The 20,141-nt window shown below is 40.8% G+C and overlaps 1 protein-coding gene across 1 annotated transcript; it reads left to right on the top strand.

Moving 5' to 3' along the window:
• Positions 1 to 3,456: 3,456 nt before the first annotated feature.
• On the top strand, positions 3,457 to 19,816 carry DYRK4 (dual-specificity tyrosine-(Y)-phosphorylation regulated kinase 4; the record flags this gene model as incomplete). The annotated part of the gene is made up of 13 exons (XM_009073977.1): positions 3,457 to 3,540; positions 4,859 to 5,008; positions 5,807 to 5,942; positions 7,160 to 7,323; positions 7,703 to 7,839; positions 9,323 to 9,463; positions 12,237 to 12,375; positions 14,187 to 14,268; positions 15,203 to 15,375; positions 16,213 to 16,273; positions 16,782 to 16,911; positions 18,360 to 18,508; positions 19,332 to 19,816. Coding segments are annotated over 13 exons (1,773 nt in total), but the record flags the coding sequence as incomplete, so codon positions are not given.
• Between the last annotated feature and the right edge of the window lie 325 nt (positions 19,817 to 20,141).

Genomic DNA, 20,141 nt, shown 5'->3' with positions numbered 1-20,141 from the left:
TTGAATGTAATATTTTCATCGGCTCCAGAAACTGAAAATTAAAGCTAGATGGGAATAAAGTATGGATGATGTGTGGGGAAAAAGTATAACATGCACTAAAATTAATAGTCATACTAAGAGCTGGGTTAGTATATCTAGTAGAGTTAAGAATATGTATCCTAGACTCACCTTCATAACATGTGATTCTCCCTTGAAATGCAAGATAAATAGTTTGCATGTGAAGTGTTTGTCTGTAAAAATACTCTGGCACTGGGTTTGCTGTAGATCATCTATAGAAATTCACACCAGGATATTTGGTGCTCTGGACATACTATATCCTGCTCTAGGATATTGATATGTAGTAATCCAGTGGTTCTCTTGTGTGGTATTTATTGTGGTGGCTCTGGGAATGTTTTGGATTTATAGCATATAATCCCTTACCCCTGGGCTGTTGATCTCCAGTTCCAATGGTGGTAATTAACACGACTTACAAAGACAGGTCTTTCCTAATACTCTCCTGTTCTCCACATATATCCATGATCCTTCTTCTCAATCTGCATCCAGTTAATATAATAAGGCTAAACCAGAGCTGTTGTTTTCAGTTTGTTCTGAATCTGAAGTTTTCCCTTTAAGCTTGCAGAAGAACTTATTTATTTGTGTTCAAATGAAAGGAAAGAGTACACAAACAGAACAGTTATCCCAAAGGCAATTTCTAGCTGGTCTGCCCAGCTTCAGTGGTGTCTTCATGGTTGATGGTGAGACAGTTGAACCTGCATGTCAAAGGGCAGCATTTCCTTCATGTGATCAGGTAGATTTGTACACAGAGTTTTAGCTCCATACTTAGTTTGGAAATGTCTTCTAGAGGTCTGTAATGTAACATCATATCCAAGGATGGATATCCCACAGCCTCTTTGAGCACCTATTCCATGCTTACAGAGCAAGATGTGTCACAGAATGTGTATCTTCAGCTCAATCTCCACCTTTGTAGGAATGCCTATGTGCCCTGAATGTATCAAGGTCACTGTATATGTGTGGATCAGTTTGCACACCAACATCCTCATAGGCAAACTCAGGAAGTGTAGACTGGACAAGTGGACACTGAGGTTGATTGGGAACTGGCTGAATGGCAGATCCCAGAGAGTCATGATCAGTGGCACAGGGTCTAGCTGAAGGCCTGACACTAGTGGTGTCCCCCAAGGTTCAATACTGGGCTCAGTATTGCTCAACTTATTCATTAATGACTTGGTTGAAGGGGTAGATGCAAGTTCACTGATGACACAGAGCTGGGAGGAGCAGCTGATATCCCAGGGTGCTGTGCAGCCTTTCAGAATGACCTTGACATGTTGGAGAGATGGGCAGAGTAGAACTGTCTGAGTTTCATAAAGGCAAATGGAGATCCTGTGCCTGGGGAGGAATAACTCCAAGCACCAGTACATGCTGGAAAGCAGCTCTGTGGAGAAGGACCAGGAGGTCCTGGTGGACAACAAGCTGTTCACTAGCCAGCAGTGTGTTCTGGGGGCCAAGAAGGCCAATGGTGTCCTGGGGTACATTAGGAAGAGCATTGCCAGCAAGTCAAAGGGAGTTATCCCACTCCTCAACTCAGCCCTGGTGAGGCCACATCTGGAGTGCTGTGCCCAATTCTGGGCTTCTCAGGAAAGAGAGAATCACAGAGCTCCTGTAGCAGGTCCAGAGGATGGCAATGAAGATGATTAAGGGAGAGTCTCTTATGAGGACAGGCTGAGGAAGCAGGGCCTGTTAAGCCTCCAGAAGAGACAGCTGAGAGGGAATTCATCAATGTCTGTCAGTATCTGAAGGGAAGTGTCAGAGGATGGATCAGGCTCTGCTTGGTGGTGCCAAGCAGTACGACAAGAGGCAATGGGCAGAAACTGATGCACAGGAAGTTCCACCTGAACATGAGGAAGAACTTCCTTACTGTGCAGTGATCAAGCACTGGAACAGATTGCCCAGAGAGGTGTGGAGTCTCCCTCACTGGAGATATCCCAGAACCAGCTGGATGTAATCCTGTGCCTTGTGCTCCAGGATGACCCTGCTTGAGCAGGGAGGTCAGACCACTGTGGTCCCTTCCAACCTTACCCAGTCTGGAGTTCTGTGATCCCTCACCCCCTACAGCTTATATATATGTATATGTGTATATATGCAGGGTATTGGCACAGATGCAGCACTCTAATCTGAGTTGTTCCATCTTCTCTGAGGCTCAGACAGACCCTTGCAGTGTGGCCAGGCTGCATTTGGCAGATGTTTTGTGGCACTAGCCAGCACAAAACACATTAAGCTTACTCCTCCAGTATGCAGACATCTTTTCATGTGACGTAACTGAAGACCATGACAAAGGCCTTTAAAAAGTGATCCCCTGGCATTGATACTGGCACTGGAGAAGCTAAAAGTCATTGCAAAGAGCAGACTTTATCACCAGCAGCTAATCTGCCCTCTAACACTGTGTGACAGGTACAAACCAAGGAAGGCCTGGCTTCAAAACAAATAAAGAAGAATACCATGCGGCTTTGTTCAAGTCTTTTCAATCTGCAGCTCGCATCCATAAGATAATTTAGACTGCATATTTATTTTGAAATTCTAATGTTCCCTGTTTCAAGTTCCTCTGCTTCTCAAAAAAATGTTGCTGTTCTCTAGCTTCAGATCTTCTGTAGTGGAACTGATGTGTCTATTTGGATAAAGATGATTTTTTTTTTGTTTACTCTTAGTAGAACAACATCATGTTTCAAAGCTCAGGGGACTTTTGACCAAACCCAGTGGGATTCACTCCAGCTGTGCCATAGAGCAGAGCCCCAAGCTGCTTTAGCCCCAGAGTTTTCATTATCTAAATTATTGTAAAGATTTCTTCATTTCATTGCAGTTTGTTATTGGACAGAAATGTACAATGCTACTTATCATGCTTATTTTTATTAAAAAGCTGTTGAAAGCATCAGCCAAACCTTGAGAATGGTGAGTTGCTTAGCACTTTTCCCATGTTTCTTTTTTTGCATTTGTTTCTTATATTATCTGTCCATTGGAACCCATGGTTCACAAATTTTAAACACAGATTTGTGTTTTATAAAATCTGCAGCACAAGCTGAATCAGTTTAATGTTGCTCTCACAATCTATCTTGGGAGGTATTTAAAGCTGTCCTTCTGAGCAGGCTCACTACTGGCTTTCAAGTACACATTTAGGGATGACAAAGGGCCTTCCCCTTCGCTGACCACATGGGCATATCAAACATGCTGAGAGGCATAATAGCAAAGCAAGCTGTCTCTGCACCTGCCCACAAAACAGCTGTTCAACTGGGAGAGCAATTGCTAGAGCGTAACGTGTTTTCAGCAGCTTTTGTGGTCCTCTCTCGTGCACGGCGTTGGCACAGGCATAGCCACAAAGGAAGGAAGCACAGAAGCCATACAGAGATTTCATGATTTTTTTTTTCCCCCCAGAGTAATTTTTATTAAAGCATCACTTCATGTTTGCAGCCTCCCCATGTGGATGCTTTTTCCCAGTCTCAACTGTCTGTTCAAGAGAGAGATCATCTGGGATCTAACAGAGTCTTCCATCAGGTAGGTGACTCTTCATCTGACTGTAAAAATATCCAAGTGCTAGTTTTCCAAGTAAATCCTTAGAATAAATGAATATGAACTCACTTCCATTTCCCCTGTGGCTGTATGACTGTCCCAAGTGTCTGCAAGCATTTTGGTTTTGCTATGTTCAGTAGCATTTGAGGCATTTCTTCTGCCAAATCTCTTTTCTTTCTTGAAGCTTTCAGGGAAAGTCTAGTAGAATCTCAGTTCTAAGGTTTTAAAAACTTTTCCACAATATTGGAATTTAAAAGTTACTCACTGAAGTTGTTTGGATTGAGAGTTTTGTTTCTTTGCTTTTTGATAAATATTGAACCTCTCCTTTGTTGTCAAAAACCTGACAAATATGTTGTTATCCTTCCTCAAGGACAAAAACTTCCCAGGTTTATATGGGTTGTAGCCTTATCTCTCTGGATCTTGTTCTCCATTTGACAATACAAAGTTGATGTCTTTCAAATAATTTTTTTATTATTTACCAAAGAAATAATCTACCTCAAAAAAATTTTTGGCTGCTATGAGTGCTATTTCTCTGACTTTAGATATTACAGAATATCAGAGGTTCAAAGATTCATAAATCTGTGTCCTTAAATGACTGACTTTAAGTAATGTGTGGTATAGAAATGTTTTCAAATAGCAAATGGGAAAAGTGTAAAGGAGTCATAGTCCTGGATAATACAAATAAGTATAAGCATTTGTTTTTCAGTAAAGTTGGCAGAGAGTTTGCCTTTTCCTCACTAATGAGGACTGCAACAAAGGGGCCTACACAAAGTGAACTCCATGGGAAATGAGGGGGAAGGAAATACGGAGGAACCAGTGCAGGGAAGACCTTCCCACTGTGTCAACCTCTGGTGTTTGGCAGCACTCCAGTCCCAGTTTCTCTTCTGCCCCCAGGAGTAGCTAATGATGTTGCCTTTCATTGACACTTCATGCCTGCTTAGTACCCTACATAGGCTTTATTTTCCCAGCTCAAAGGAGTCCTGCTGCCTGGAATGGCTGCTCAGTTTCCAAGCCCAACCACCTTTTGCAGCTGAAGTCACTGCTTTGAGGCTGGATGGAGGTGTGGAGTTGTTCTTGTGAGGAAGCTCATGCCCTAAAATGTGCCAGGATGCCCATTTTCCTGGACAATCTCCTGCTGCCCATGGGTTCAACTGGGAGCTGCCAGGGCACATCTGCTCTTTTCCCCTTTGTTGGAAGCAAACCATACACATTTCCAAAGGTTATCAATGCCTATGGTTTTTGAAGGTGTGACAGAATTTCTTGCTAGGTGGTTGTGTAATATTTAATTATGCTTTCTGTTTAGAGAGTCAGTCGTGGTGTTCTTTCCCTCCCACATCTGGAAGGTCAAGCAAAGCATGGTTTGGTTGCAGATGCTGCAAACCCTCCCCCCTTTGAGAGCAGCCTGTCTCAGATAGCAAATAAGAGCTTGCAGCATGTCCTCCCCTCTCTTCAGGTGAGTTATAATGCTCTTGGACATCTTATGTTTGCCTGGTTAATCAGCCTCTCTCTAAGTACCACTAAGAGAGTGTCAGAGGCAAAGTGTCACCAGTGTGTTAGTGTGGGCGAAGAGAGAAATATTTCAGTGTCAGCATTTGCTCCAGTTTCTGTTTTCAGACACAGTTAAAGAGGAAAAAGAAGGAAGAACGTTGAACAGTGAAACATAAAGGTTACTTACCAGCACAGTTCTCTATATCATCAGATATTTTAAAGCACACCCAACATCACAGGAAAGTTTTGAAGTCATCATTACTTTTGGTGTTCCCTCTTTTGCGTTTTTCACAAATCCTGTGTCCAATCTCTGTCTGTACTTTCTTTGCTGCTTTTCTTCCCAAAAAATCAGGGACTACCACCATTATTCTGATCACTCCCTTTTTCACCATTCTTCTCTAATGGAGCCTTTTTGTTAAGAGATTTTGCAGGTTCAATAGTGCTGTGATATGAAATCTCTTCAGATCTCTTGCACTACAATACCCCACATAAAGCATTTTGTTTGGGAAGCCAAGAGTCTTCTCAAATGATTTGACTTTCAAATTGGCATCTTGCTCCTACTACAAATTTATTTAATTTTGTTAGGAGTGTATGTAACCTTGGGTGAAACTACAAGATGCAAAACAGCATGTATGATGAGGTGGTATGAGTTAGTCTCCAAAATGACATAGAAATTACTCAACAAATACCAAATAAATATCTTGCAGCTTTGTCTCTGAGAGCGTGGCATTTTTTAATCTTCAATTTTTTTTTTGCTTGGCAGGAAAGTGGAATTCAAGGCAATTTTTCCCAATTCAACCTTCCAGACAGTCTTCCTGAAAGTGATACCAGAGCCCAGACAAAACCATCAGACCTGGAAAATGCCAGCATCAGTGTCAAGCTGCCTATGACAGCCTCAGGTAGAATATAACTGGCCATGCTAAAAAGACTGGAGTGACAGGCTGCCTTCACAGCCAAGAAGTGTATGCAGTCAGGATACTCAGGGACTAGAGGTTCCATGTAAATGGTTACTGAAATGTTTAACAAACAATTTGGAGAACAGGAACATGGATGGGCCCAGTGATTTCTAAATATCTGACTTGGGGTTGTTTGCAATAGGAGAATGAATAGATTAACACAATGTGGAGAGAAGGAAGCATTATACATAAAAATGTATATTTGTCTAAGACTTAAGGTCTTAGGCAAATTAAGGTCTTAGTTAAGTCTAAGGTCTTAGACAAGTTAAGGTTGTGTAGGTGATAGCAATATTCTATGACAGTGGTAAAACCTTCCCCACTTGCTTGTGGCTGTGTCCCATTTTATCGATGTGGGCTAAATTGCATTTTGGGACTTCTCAGATCTAGAAAGTTTCTGGCAGAGTTGATCTATTTTTAGAACAAGTCTAGGGGAAAAAAGTAGTGGCCTTTTGCTTTGAAATGGTTTAGCATCCCTGCATTATTGGATGAAGATCTGCCACTTTTTAACAAAACACCCACACACGCATGAGACATGTTGATTTGCAATGCTCCTGTCTGATTATATATCCAGATTTACATGATATAAGTGGAGGTGTTAGGGCAGCTGAAATGATTCCATGCAGGAAGAATTAGAACTAGGAGAACAGCAAGTTTGGGCTCAGTGTAATCCCTAATATCATGTATCTGAACTTGGTGATTTTTATCAGAGAAACAAGTACTTGAAAGCTTTGGTTAGCTAAAGCTTACTGCTATTTTATAAATATGACAATCAAACCAATGATAACATACCTTTTTATGTAATCTGTGAAGCTTGATGAAGCAGATAGGCAACAGATGGGGTGTTCAAAAACATCTAAGGGCATAACTTCCCTCAGAATGAAATAGTTTTTATTTAAGCTCTCAAAAGTGTTGCTGATAGATGATGAATTTTTTATTGAACATAATACTGTAAGTCAGAAAAATAAAAAATAAATACAAATTTGTGCAAAATTGTAGAAGCATAGAAATGCTAATTGGAAGGTACTTCCAACAGCTGCTTTTCTCAGCATCCTGCTCAGTGGCATGCTCTGCTGTAAAATGTTCCATTGTAAAAGAAATTTGCCATCAGGTTTCTGATGTTTTATTGATTTTTGGTTTTACATTCTTGTTTTTTGATTTAGAAGCCTTGAAAAATTTTAGAAACCAGTTAACAGTCTATGAGCAAAAAGAAATTTTCAATTATACAGAGCTATGGTTTCTTGGCCTGGAAGCTAAAAAGATTGAAGGTTTGCCTGAAACCCAGAATAATAATTGTTATGATGATGAGCATGGTTCCTACTTAAAGGTAAGTGGAAAAATTATGGTGTTCCTTTTCAGCTCAGTAAGTTTGTAGTGACTGTATGCCAACTCTTAAGTGTTATATGTGAGTTAAATGTTGTTTCTAAAAGATAAACATTCACATAGTGAAAGCATCAGTACCAATCACTTTAAAGCTCAGAGGAGAATTCTAAAGACATACCCACTTTGCATGTCGTTCAGGACTGATGCAAGGTAGGTGGATTATTGAAGCTTCACTTGTTATTTTCTCAATCAGCCTTGTTTAATGTTCACTTGCTACTGGTTCATCAGCTTTCATAGACAGCAAACTCACACATACATGGGCTACTTTACAGCCTGATTTTTGTTGTACTCTTTGAATCTGAACTACTTGTTTTCTTTTGAAGGTTTTACATGACCATATTGCATACCGATATGAAGTGTTGGAGGTCATTGGGAAAGGGTCATTTGGGCAGGTGGCTAAATGCCTGGATCATAAAACCAATGAATTAGTGGCATTGAAAATAATAAGGAATAAGAAAAGGTGAGACATCTGTTGAGTCTAAATCAGTACAGTCATCTCTGTTGTGTGGGCAGTGACCATCTATGACAATGTGAACAAAGCAAAATCAAACTTCCTGTACATCAAGTTTTTACTAAACACTGTGAGACCAGAGTGAAGAAAGATCATGTCAGGAGCACAGAATTGGCCTAGACCCAGTGGAGACACAGTCTATGAAAGAAAGCACAGCTTCTCTAGGCTTACAAGGAGGTCTTTATATCTATGACACAGTTAATAGACAACCCAGGTAACCAGCCCTGCACGACTGAGAGCTGAGAGCCTTCATTCCCCATCAAGACTCCAAAATAACAGGAGTATGCTGGAAGGCTCCCATCACTCACTTTAACATCACTTTAACATCACTTCAACATCAAAAATTCTACACTGTGGCCCTAAGCAACCTCTTCTTCTTATATGGCTGGTTACAAACTTTTTACTGAGCCTAAACTTGAACTAAACTTAAACCAGAGTCCGTGAAGCATTCATTCCCCATCAAGACTCCAAAATAACAGGAGTATGCTGGAAGGCTCCCATCACTCACTTTAACATCACTTTAACATCACTTCAACATCAAAAATTCTACACTGTGGCCCTAAGCAACCTCTTCTTCTTATATGGCTGGTTACAAACTTTTTACTGAGCCTAAACTTGAACTAAACTTAAACCAGAGTCCGTGAAGCAGATGAGAATCATAGAATCATTTTAGGGGTGGGGTTGGAATGGACCTTACAGATCATCTAGTCCCAACCCCCTGCCCTGAGCAGGGACACTTCCCACCAGAGCAGGTTGCTCAAGGCCTCATCCAGTCTGGCCTTGAACACTGCCAGGGTTGGAGCATTCACTGTTTCCCTGGGCAACCTGTGCCAGTGTCTCACCATCCTCACAGGAAAAAACTTTTTCCTAATATCTACTCTAAATTTCCTCTCCTTCAATTTGAAACCATTACCTCTTGTCCTATCACTGCAGTTCCTAACAAAGAGTTCCTCTGATGATGCTGTTGACTCCACCAAGACAGTTTTATTTCAATGCGGAAAATTGATGTTCAATTGTATGAACTGATCAAAAATGTTCAATTTTCCACCTCAGTGAACACTGAATGTAAAGATGCTCCTCAAAATGGAGTCTATTACTGTAGTAGGTGTGAAATATGACCCTGTTCTAGTAAACAGAAATATTCCTATGAACTTTGGAAGCACCAGGTTCTACTCTGGATGCTGATTTTAAACCTTTTATTTAAAGTATTTTTCAGACAAGTCAAAATAGCTACCCTTCAGTATTATATAAGGCCAGTATGTTTAGTCTAGTAATCAACCATAATAAATCAAAATTTACAGTAGTTAACAGGGGTGAATGATAAATTTTTAATAACTGTCCCATGTGTTGAGTTTACAGTAAGATTGTGGTGTAGAAATGCAAATGCTAGACTGAGTTAATGTTATCATTCCCATGTCATGTGATATTTCAGATTTCACAGTCAGGCTTTGGTAGAAGTGAAGATCCTTGATGCTCTCTTGAAGAAAGACAAAGATGATACTCACAACATCATCCACATGAAGGAATACTTCTACTTTCGCAATCACTTCTGTATTGCCTTTGAACTGCTGGGGTAAAGTATCTTTTCCTTTACACACACCTCAAGGAACATTGTAGATCTTGTGCCTTACAAGCTTTGATTCTTATGTCTTCTTTGGATGCATTGTCAGCTCTTCATGTTGCAAGAAAGGAATACTGTCTAAATACAGACTGCATAACTGAGCTTTTGATCACCAAAGGTGAGCTGAAAAAGATTCCATTCAGACTTCACACAGACAATGACATGATCCATCCCTTATTTTCTGTGCTGTGTATTGAAATCTTTTTCCCTGAAAGACCAATGAGGAAAAGAGTAAAGTGGTGAATTCAGGAATGGTAAACTTCAGCGTATATAAATATGAATAATATTAAATAGTTTAAAAATAAAGCTGCTTCTTGCTTTTTGTGAGCCTTTGCTGCAGGACATGGGAGGAATTTTGGATAAAATTTAGAGAAGTTAGATCATTTTATTCACCAGCCACCTTGTAATCAGGGAATCAAACTGAAATTATAAAGGTTACCCACAGTTCCCCATCCCTTACAGTAAAACCTCCATTGCTGCATGTTACAGCCCTTGCTGAAGATTCAGCATCATATGGACAGTTTGATCTCAAAGAAACCTAAATTCATTGTGCTGCTACATGTGAGTCTGTCACTTAGAGGCACACACAGAGGTAACAGTTAACTCCTCTTCAGAGAAGACACAGGCCAGTCTTTCCAGTAAGCTGCTATGGAAACACATAGGAAAATGTTCATGGGAGAGCCACTATGTTTAGCTCTTTACAGAGGAGTTGAAAATTGGTTGTCATAGAAAAATGTTTGTCTAGTAAAATTTTTTTTTGCCCCTAAAATTTGTGATCTTCCTTCTCCATCAAGTCCTGGTAACTGCAGTTCCAAGGGAATGGGCCTTGCCTGACCCCAGTGAATGCACATGTAGGGAAGGCAGAAAGCCACCGATGTTCATGTCCTTGCAGACACAGGTTGTCGTGTGGTCCTCTTGAGATCATATTGCAGGGGACAGAATGGTGCATCCCTCCAAGAGCCACCATCCCTGTGGCCATTTCCTCCCTGTAGAATGACCACAGATTAAGCACTTGTTACATCATAGAATCATAGAATGATAGCATGGTTTGGGTTGGAAAGGACATTAAAGATCATTTAGTTCCAACCCCCTGCCATGGCCTAGGACACCTTCCACAAGACCAGGTTGCCCAGGGCCCCATCCAACCTGACCCTGAGCACTTTGAGGGATGGAGGATCCACAGCTTCTCTGGGCAACCTGTGCCAGTGCCTCACCACCTTCACAGCAAAGAATTTCTTTATAATATCTAATCTAAACCATCCCTCTTTCAGTCTAAGACCATTGCCCCTTGTCCTGTCACTATCTGCCCATATAAAATGTCTCTCTGCCTCCTTTTTGTAAGTCCCATTCAAGTCCTGGAAGGCCACAATTAGGTCCCCCCAGAGCCTTCATTTCTCCAGGCTGAACAACCCATCTCTCTCAGCTGGTCTACATAGGAGAGATTCTCCATCCCTGGACTCATTCCAACAGGTCAATGTCCTTCCTGTGCTGGGACCCAGAGCTGGATGCAGCACTCCAGGTGGGTCTCACCAGAGCAGAGCAGAGGGGCAGAATCCCCTCCCTCACCTGCTGCCCACACTGCTTTGGGTGCAGCCCAGGACACAGTTGGTTTCTGGGCTGCCAGTGCACATTATAGCTCCTCTCCAGCTTTTCATCTATGAGAACTCTCAAGTCCTCTGGGGCTGCTCTCAATGACTTCTTCTCCTGGTCTGTGATTCTCCTGTCTGGGATTGCCCCAATGCAGGTTCAGGACCTTATGCTTGGACTTGTTGACCTTCATGAGGTTCACATAGGCACACTTCTCCAGTTTCTCCAGATCTTTCTGGATGGCATCCCAGCCTTCTGTTGTGTCAACTGCACAGCTCAGCTTCGTGTCACCTGCAAATGTGCTGATTGTTTGTCAGGATGCAGCCTGGGCTGGCTGGTCCCTGGGGAGCAGGGCAGCTGGGGGCACTGGGGCAGGGGGGACAGGGACAGGCCCAGGCTGGGCTGTGTCCTGTGGGTCAGCCCAGTTTGCTGGGTCCTTTAGCAGGTCTGTGGGGATCTGGAGGCCTGTCCTGCTGGAGCAGGGGCTGATAGGCCCTGGATGACTGGCACAGGGTCTTGTGTTGTAAGGGGGGGCTCCAGGCTATTGGGCAGGGCTGTAAGGGCTGATGATGCCCTCGGGGTCTCAGGGCAGTGTTCACATGTTGGCAGTCATGCTTGGCAGAAGTTAGCATCATCATTTAAAGCTCTGCTGGAATGAGCTAAGACATGATGGTCACAGAAGGGATATAAAATACTCATGAGACCTGAATTTATGGGGATGTTTATCTAGAAATATTTCCTGCCGATTAAAGACTCTTTAGTCAAAAATTATTTATTCAAGGCGCCAAAGTGAAGAGAAATGAGAGCGAAAGGAGATTGAAGAAAATTTATTTCAGTTCCTGAATGATTACTGTTCTTGGTAAGAATCAGCAGAGCTGCATAACAGAGCACAGAGTTCAGCAAGCAAGTTCCCTGACATTACATCTTCTTTAGATCTGGGAGATGTTTGTGCATATTACGTGCAGAACAGCATCCTCAAGGAGGAAAAAACCTGTCATTTTCTTCTGCATGAGTCCTCCCTTATGTAGGAGGATAAGCTCAATACTCTCTTAATGCACTGGAAACAAATCATGCCTTTAAAAATAAGTTTCCTAATCTCTTTTCTGCTTTCTGTCTTCTGCTTCTTCCACCCCCACAGAATAAATTTGTATGAACTGATCAAAAAGAACAATTTCCAAGGGTTCAGTCTGTCTTTAATTCGACACTTCACTCGGGGTGTGCTGAGATGTTTACAAGTGCTCTACCAGGAAAGAATCATTCACTGTGATCTGAAGCCTGTAAGTACAATCATTTCACAACCTGTCATTCTGAAAAGAATACATTAGCTTCATCCTATTTTTTATTGATTGAGAGGAACTGCCAGAAGAATCCATAAAACCTGGTAGGATATTTGTACAGAAGCTATTATTCATTTCAGACTATGTTAGTGCTGCATTTGACTGACTCGTTCCATTGATTCAGTTCATTCACTGAAGTATTAGATTAGATTATTTGGTTGCCAAAATCAATGCAAATATGAATCAAATTTAGGTAAAGACTTTTTACTTAGAGAATAAAAAAGGTACTTGTAAAATTAAGTATTTCAATATGAGGGACATTGTAATGTAAGGAGATATTCACAAGGTTTCAGGTGATCCTGTTAAGTCTATTTAATTTCATATGCATGACCATAAAATTAAGGAGCCTAGTAAATGACAAAGGAATTCTGTAGAGCAGTATTCAGGGTGTTCACTTGTTTCTGGAGGAAGATCTGTGATTCAATTCTTTCTGCTCTATCTGCTAAGCATTCATGCTGGATGAAACATTTCCATTCTCCTTAAGCTCCAATCTTCAATTTTTGCAGTTTTCTCAGATTTCTGAAGTATTTCAATTCTATTTTCAATTCAGGTGAACATTTATTTATCTTGATTTCTTTTTCTAAAGGACAAATGAACCAACAAATAAATAAACAATCTCTCAAGTAAAAATGCTAAGGATGAAATTCTGTTCTCACTTTGCTTCTTGTATCTTGATTCAGAACTCAGAAAAGTCACATAGTGTCTGTACCCTTTGTCTTGCCAATATCTTCACCAGACCAATTTGCAGTGAGAAGTGATGTTTGCAAGATAACTAAAATAACTTAATCAGAAAAAATTCACCCAAAGAGAAATCTGTTTCCAGGCAGCCATGGATGAGGAATGAGGGGCAACATTGAGTCTGCATTTAAATAGATCAACATTAGTGAAAATTTAGTGAGTTAACTAAAAGACAATTTTGTTCTCATTCAACAATTGTAGCTTTATATATTTAATTTACATTGCCTGAAATGCACATCTGTTATCCCATCTGCCTCCTATGACATTTCTCAGCATAAGGTAGAATATGGAGTTTCTCTGGACTTAATGCTAGGTAGTCAGTGCCTCCAAAGTTTGGTTTTCCAGCTGATCAGCTCCCTTGCATTGCAAGAGGTTCAGTATTAGAGATGAGCATGAAGGGATAACTAGCTGCAAACAGAGGATGCTTCTTCCCTTAACAGAACCAAGAGATAGTGAACAGAACCTGGATAGTGAAAGTCAGTCCTTGCCTTGACTTTCATCATTAGCAGCTTCTCCTTCCTGGCACATGAAGTTTTTCCTGATGAGTTAATTACCCAAGAAACTACTTTGTCATTATTTGGCATTCACCTGGGAACTGCTCAGTCCTTCAAAGCTTTGACATATAATCACTGTAAAACGGGTTAATAAAGGTAGCCATCTCCCCTCTGAGAAGTGGAGAAGAATGTATGATCAGAAAGGAAATCAAACGAAATGCTGGGTTTAGATAGAATTTTAATGAGGACAAAATTCAGTTCTGCAGATGAGAGCTAACAGGCTATGTCCTGTCTGGTTAACCTGCAGTCTGGGTACCTTTCCAAACCCCCACTCTGCTTTGGTTGCTTGCACATGGTTGGATGCCTACTCCTTCCAGCAAATGCATTCCTAGGAATTGATATTCTGAAGCTGTTATTATGCAGATAAAAGTGATTTGCATTACTTGTTCTCCAAAATGTTTGCTAACTCGACATGGTGTTACAACCCTCTTTTTTTCTGTGATTTTTGTTTCCTTTTAGGAGAACATACTGTTGTACCACAATGGCCAAGGTTCAGTTAAAGTTATTGATTTTGGATCAAGCTGCTATGAACACCAAAGAGGTTTGCAGAAAAGTCAAGTTGATGTAATTTTCTTAATAAGCTTTCTTGATTTTAAATATTGTGGAAAAACTTTCTTTGATTGGGCTAATACGTTGACCTGTCAGCTAAAAAATGAGTTAGTACAACCCTCAAGGTGGTACAGGATTAGAGAATAGAGAGCAGTTACTATTTCTTTGTGACAAGAATGGCAAAAAGCAGACAACAATCAATTCAGGTGGTCAAATACACAAGGGCAGAGATTGCCAACATGGTACTCTTTAACTATACAGGTTTTAGGGAATCACATATTGTGCAACACTTACTTTACCTTCCAGAAATATCTTGAATATGTGGGGATGCAATGAAGTGCAGACATGAAAACAAAGTGACCCTCAGAGAGATAGGAATAAGAAAATAACAGAGCTTGCATGCTGTAGTCATGTTCAGTTGTCTTATATGTCAAGCAGTAAATTAATTAGTCTGCTCACTCCAATGAGTCCCAATCTTGGAATGAGATCTTTTGGCATCTGTTCCAGGGCTGTAATACATTCATAGGGAAATCAGAAGGCAGTAGAAGATAGGCCCTAGGTGTCAGAGAACCAAGTGTTTCCTTCAGCCCAAGCCTGAGATAATGAAGAATCATTGATGGATGCAAGGGGAAAAGCTTCAAATAGGAAAATGAACATGGAGTAAGCTGAATCACAGTGTTAGGAGAATAATTTCTTTCAGTGAAACTTGCTGAAGAACAATTTCCAAACAGAATGGTGGAAAACATATCACCTGTGAATTTTTGTATGAGATAGAAGGGGGTTTCAGAGCTTATGTGAGCAATCTGTGGATAGAGCTGATATATGATGCCTGAACATGTATTTCACTTTACTGTGAAATCTGGAAGCCACATTTCAGTCCAAATTAAGATATTTTGCTTCTTGTCTAATTTTTTGTTTTGATGTAGTGTACACCTATGTTCAGAGTCGGTTTTATCGCTCGCCTGAAGTGATTCTTGGTCATCCTTATGCTATGGCTGTTGATATGTGGAGCTTAGGCTGTATCATAGCAGAACTTTACACAGGCTACCCATTGTTTCCAGGGGAAAATGAAGTTGACCAACTTGCCTGCATCATGGAGGTAATTTTGGGGATTGGGGTTTGATTTGCATACTCAGTTGATAAACTGCATTACCAGCAACAAAGAGAAATCCCAAGAGATAATAAAATACAATTGGCTATGGCCTGACCTTTCAAAGGGGGTTTATTGCAGCCAACTGTCTCTTTGAGGGGATGGATTCAAGCACAAAACTGTTAGATCCACTTCGTTTTCTAACACTGCTTTGTACACTCACTGTCTTGCTTCTGAAGGAAACATACTTAATCTGGTCAGAGTTTGTATGGAGAAATTCGAACAGAAGAAGCAGATTTAAGAGGAAGGGAAAACAACCCAAATTATAACAGGCTCCTCTTCTCTTTAGAAATCAAGTATGTGTTGGTCAAATCAGATGTCTTTAGTCCAAACTCCTGCTGACAGAGAGACTTTTGCTAACAGTTGAGTAGTCAGCTGTGGCTTCTGGACATGCTGCAGCACCTCAATGTCTTTCCTGAAGTGAGGGGCCCAGAACTGGACACACACAGTACTCAAGGTGTGACCTCACCAGTGCTGAGTACAGAGAGACAATTACTGCCCTGGTCCTGCTGGCCACAACCATGTTTTATACAACATGTGCAGAAAACAACTGCCCTGGTCCTGCTGGCCACACCATGTTTTATACAACAATGTGTGCAGAAAACGCTAAGGAATCTCTTAATTTCTTCCACAATAAATGTCACAAAGGGAAGTGTTTTGTAGACATTTCACAGTAAATTGTGATGTTCATCTTCTTTCCATGTGGAGGGTAAAATGCCACATCTCATCTAATGGTTGTTATGTATCTTTGTGAAATGAGGGGTAACACTATTTTCTGTGTTGAAGGTACTGGGTGTTCCACCAGCTGATTTCATCCAGGCTTCATCAAGGAAGAGAACATTCTTTGGTAATTGCTTCTGATTTTTGTCCTTGCTGAATTCCTCCCTGCTAGTTAATAGCACTGGTAGAGAGTGAGGTCAGAGAGCCTTAGCTGACAAAGCCTCTTTCAGAAGGAGACATGGAGAAGAAGAAGAAGAAGGCTAACACGAGGCCTACAAATGAACCTGGTGCAGTGTTCTTCATGTCTTATGGAAAATCCATTCCACTGTTACTCCTTAAAAATGTTGTTGATAAAAGGAATGCAGTGAGCTTTGGGAACTAATTTACATTGTTCAGTTCTCTGTGTATAATTTGGGTTTGGAAATTGCACAAAACAAACAAAACAACAAAGTGTAGGATGTAGTCTCTAGGATGTAACCAATATGGTTTGCCACAATGCTGGCAGAATGTCAATCCAGCAGGGTAAAACTGGAGTTAGTGGGATGGATATGGATACTGTTTTTGCAACTCTCTTAAATACAGATTGAGGATTTTTTACGTCATTTTTTGAGTATATCTTTTTTTTTTTTTTTTAGATTCCAAAGGCTTCCCTAAAACTGTAACTAATAGCAAGGGGAAAAAGAGATGCCCAGACTCCAAGGATCTAAGCACAGTGCTGAATACCCATGATGCTGGTTTCTTGGACTTTCTGAAAGGATGCCTAATGTGAGTTCATACTATATACAGCAGGCTAGTTTTGACTTTGCTTTCATTCTCTTGTGCCTTTAAAATCTTTCTATCTGTTGAGGGGTTATTTTTGGTGGGGTGTTTTGGTTTTATTTGTTTTGTTTTGTTTTCCACGTGGTAGCATTTGTATAGCTATTATTATTCACAGCTTATTGAAGAGATAAATGATTGCACAGAAAGACTATATGGGATTAGTCCAAGGTACAAAAGAAACCTGACATAGAATCATATCATCATAGAATGGTTTGGGCTGGAAGGGACCTTAAAAATCTTCTAGTTCCAACCTCCTGCCATGGGCAGGGACACCTCTCACTAGATCAGGTCATTCAAAGCCATCCAACATGGCTTTGAACTGAACATCATCATACCTAAAAGCAGATCTTCTGAAGACTAAACTCTAAACTCAATATTTTTCACCCATTGAGGCCTTTGCATTAAACCCTTTCTGTTTTATCAGATAAAGGTTCATTCAGGTAGCACAGATAATAGTACTGCACTGTCCCATGGCAGTGCATATCTGGAGATCAAAGTTTGGTTTTGTACTTACATCTAACTCCTGCTCCAGTGGGAAGAAAATCTTCCAACTCCCTCCAGCATGGAGCTGACTTAGCTGGCTTGAGTGTCAACTAGATTTTCTGTGCTAGCCCTTGGAAATGGCAATCAGGTAATGCACTGTGGTAGAGGTATAAAAATTACTCTGCTTCTTTGAATATATATGCTCACAAAGATCTTGTGTCACATTCCCTTGGGTAACATTAGACTCTTTTTAGTTCCAATACACTGAATGCCTTTCTCTTAGCAGAGGATAAAAAGGCAAAGTATATTCAACCATGCCTCCACCACATATGGTGCCATATCTTAGCCAGTGTTACCTGTAACTTAGGGAAGGCTAATATTTTATGTCTTATTTAACACTGGCTGTAAGTTTCTTTCTAGCAGTTCAGTAACACTTTCCTAATGAAATCCTGAAGAAATTGCTAACTTGTAGTTGCATGGGGGAAAAAAATCATCCCACACTGTTTCACAAGAAGGTTGCTTTTACTGTTCTCTGTTTGTTAAGATGTATGAATCACTGATCCATTTTGGTTTGCTGGCTGAATCAGAACATTTAGAAAATCATTTCAGTGAAGCAAAAAAACAAACCTTAAACAAATCATTTTGGGTCCCTACCCTAATACCACCAGGAACTGCATATTGAAAATGTTTGATGCTGCAGAGGGTTTGATCAGCAAAGTACACAGTGCTGAAATAAATTTTGAAGGATGAGGAAGATCACGTAAGATTTGTCCATGTTTTCAGTTAAAATTCATTTGTTTCTAAAAGTGTCTTCATGACTTGACTTTCAAAAGACCACACTGAATCCTTTGGCTTAAACTAATTTTCAATTAGAAGTAGCTGAATAACTATTTATCTACCATGGATTTAAGGTGGGAACCTTCTCTGCGTATGACTCCTGATGAAGCAATGAAGCATGCCTGGATCCAGGAACCAAAAATATACAGAGCAAAACCACAGACTTCAAGGAGAATGAGTGATGGCTCTTTCTCTGCACCAGAAAAGAAAAAAGAGGCTATTCGTAAGCATCTGCTACCTGGAGAATTTAGTGCATTGATATCAGTGTTTGGTGTTTCATTATATTTAGTATCATGTCTGAAGTTAGGTGAGGTGACAGTGTGGAGACAATGGATGGCCACTGAAATCTGGTGGGTAAAGGCACTACTACTCACTTGGGTAGAAAAGCATTTGTTGTGTTTTAGAGCAACTGCCAGCAAGAAGGCTGGAAGTACTGAAGGTTTACATAGGAAGATCTTTTCCCTACTGACAGCAAAATAGTTATGATTATCTGGCACCACAGAATCACAGAATATTCAGAGTTGGAAGGGGCCCACAAGGATCATCAGAGTCCAACTCCTGACCCTGCACAGCACAGCCCCAGGAATCACACCCTGTGCCTGAGAGCATTGTCCAAATGCTTCTTGAGTTCTGCCAGGCTTGGTCCTCTGACCATTTCCCTGGGGAGCTGTTTTAGTGCCCAACCACCTTCTGGGGGAAGAACCTCTTTCTAATATCTAACCTAAACCTCCCCTGACACAGCTTCATGTTATTCCCTCTGGTCCTGTCACTGGTCAGAAGAGCTCAGTGCCTGTCCCTCTGCTGACCCTCATGAGGAACTTACATGCAACAATGAGGTCTCCCCTCAGTCTCCTCTTCTCCAGGCTGAGAGAAGAGAATCACACCATAGTGTACTTCACTTTGAAAGCAAAAGACTTCAGCAATGGTGCTTGTAAGAACTCAGAAAAAAACTTCACCTGATCTTCTGTGAATTTGAATCATTCATGTGTTTGTCTGCTGTTAACAGTCTGCAGCCTTACCCTATCATTTTCTGTTTGTTATTGCAGAGAACCTCTGGAAAGATGCAGCTGACAAAGTGAAAAGTGAACTGGCAGAAAGACTGACTCCCTTCACAGGCACAACAGAAAATTATGTGCAGGCCACAAGGAAGATTGTTCTTCCAGACAAATACTTGGAAAACCAAATGGAAACACCTATTAAAAATGATCAAGCAGAATACAGTGGTCAATCAGCTCTTCCAAAAACTTCTCTGTTTTTCCCACCAATTAAGTAACACACAGCACAAGCTATGATTGGCTCAGTTGCATACCTAGTATACTTTGTAGGTATTATTTGTACTCAGGAATATAAGCTATATTTGTCTGTACATGGGCTGTGCACATTGTAAGTATGTTCAATGTTCTTTTTACCCTGAAATAGTCCAGCTAACCAAAACAGAATTTGAAAAGCATTCCTTTTCCTTCTCTACATCCTTGTGATCAGAGATTCTTCACAAGCAGCAGCAATAAAATGGAGACTGTAGATGTGGAGAGTGGTGTATTCTTGATGTTATAACAGACTTTTGAATTTTATTTCCCTGGATCTAAAAGAACAAAGATATTGGCTGAAGAATCTGAGTACTTTCACTTACAGCAGCATAAATCAGGTATAATTCAGTGATTGGGATTGTTCAACCTGGTGAAGATAAATCTTCAGGGTGACTTAATTGCAGCCTTCCAGTACCTGAAGGAGCCTATGAGAAAGATGGAGAGAAAATATTTATCAGGGCCTGGAGTGACAGGATAAGGGGGAATGGCTTCACACTGAAAGAGAGGGTGGTGAGGCACTGGCACAGTTTGCCCAGAGAAGTGCTGAAG

Source organism: Acanthisitta chloris, unplaced genomic scaffold, assembly GCF_000695815.1.
Source record: "Acanthisitta chloris isolate BGI_N310 unplaced genomic scaffold, ASM69581v1 scaffold15334, whole genome shotgun sequence".
In the NCBI taxonomy this organism is placed as follows: Eukaryota; Metazoa; Chordata; class Aves; order Passeriformes; family Acanthisittidae; genus Acanthisitta; species Acanthisitta chloris.
This window is presented reverse-complemented; position numbering and strand designations above follow the sequence as displayed.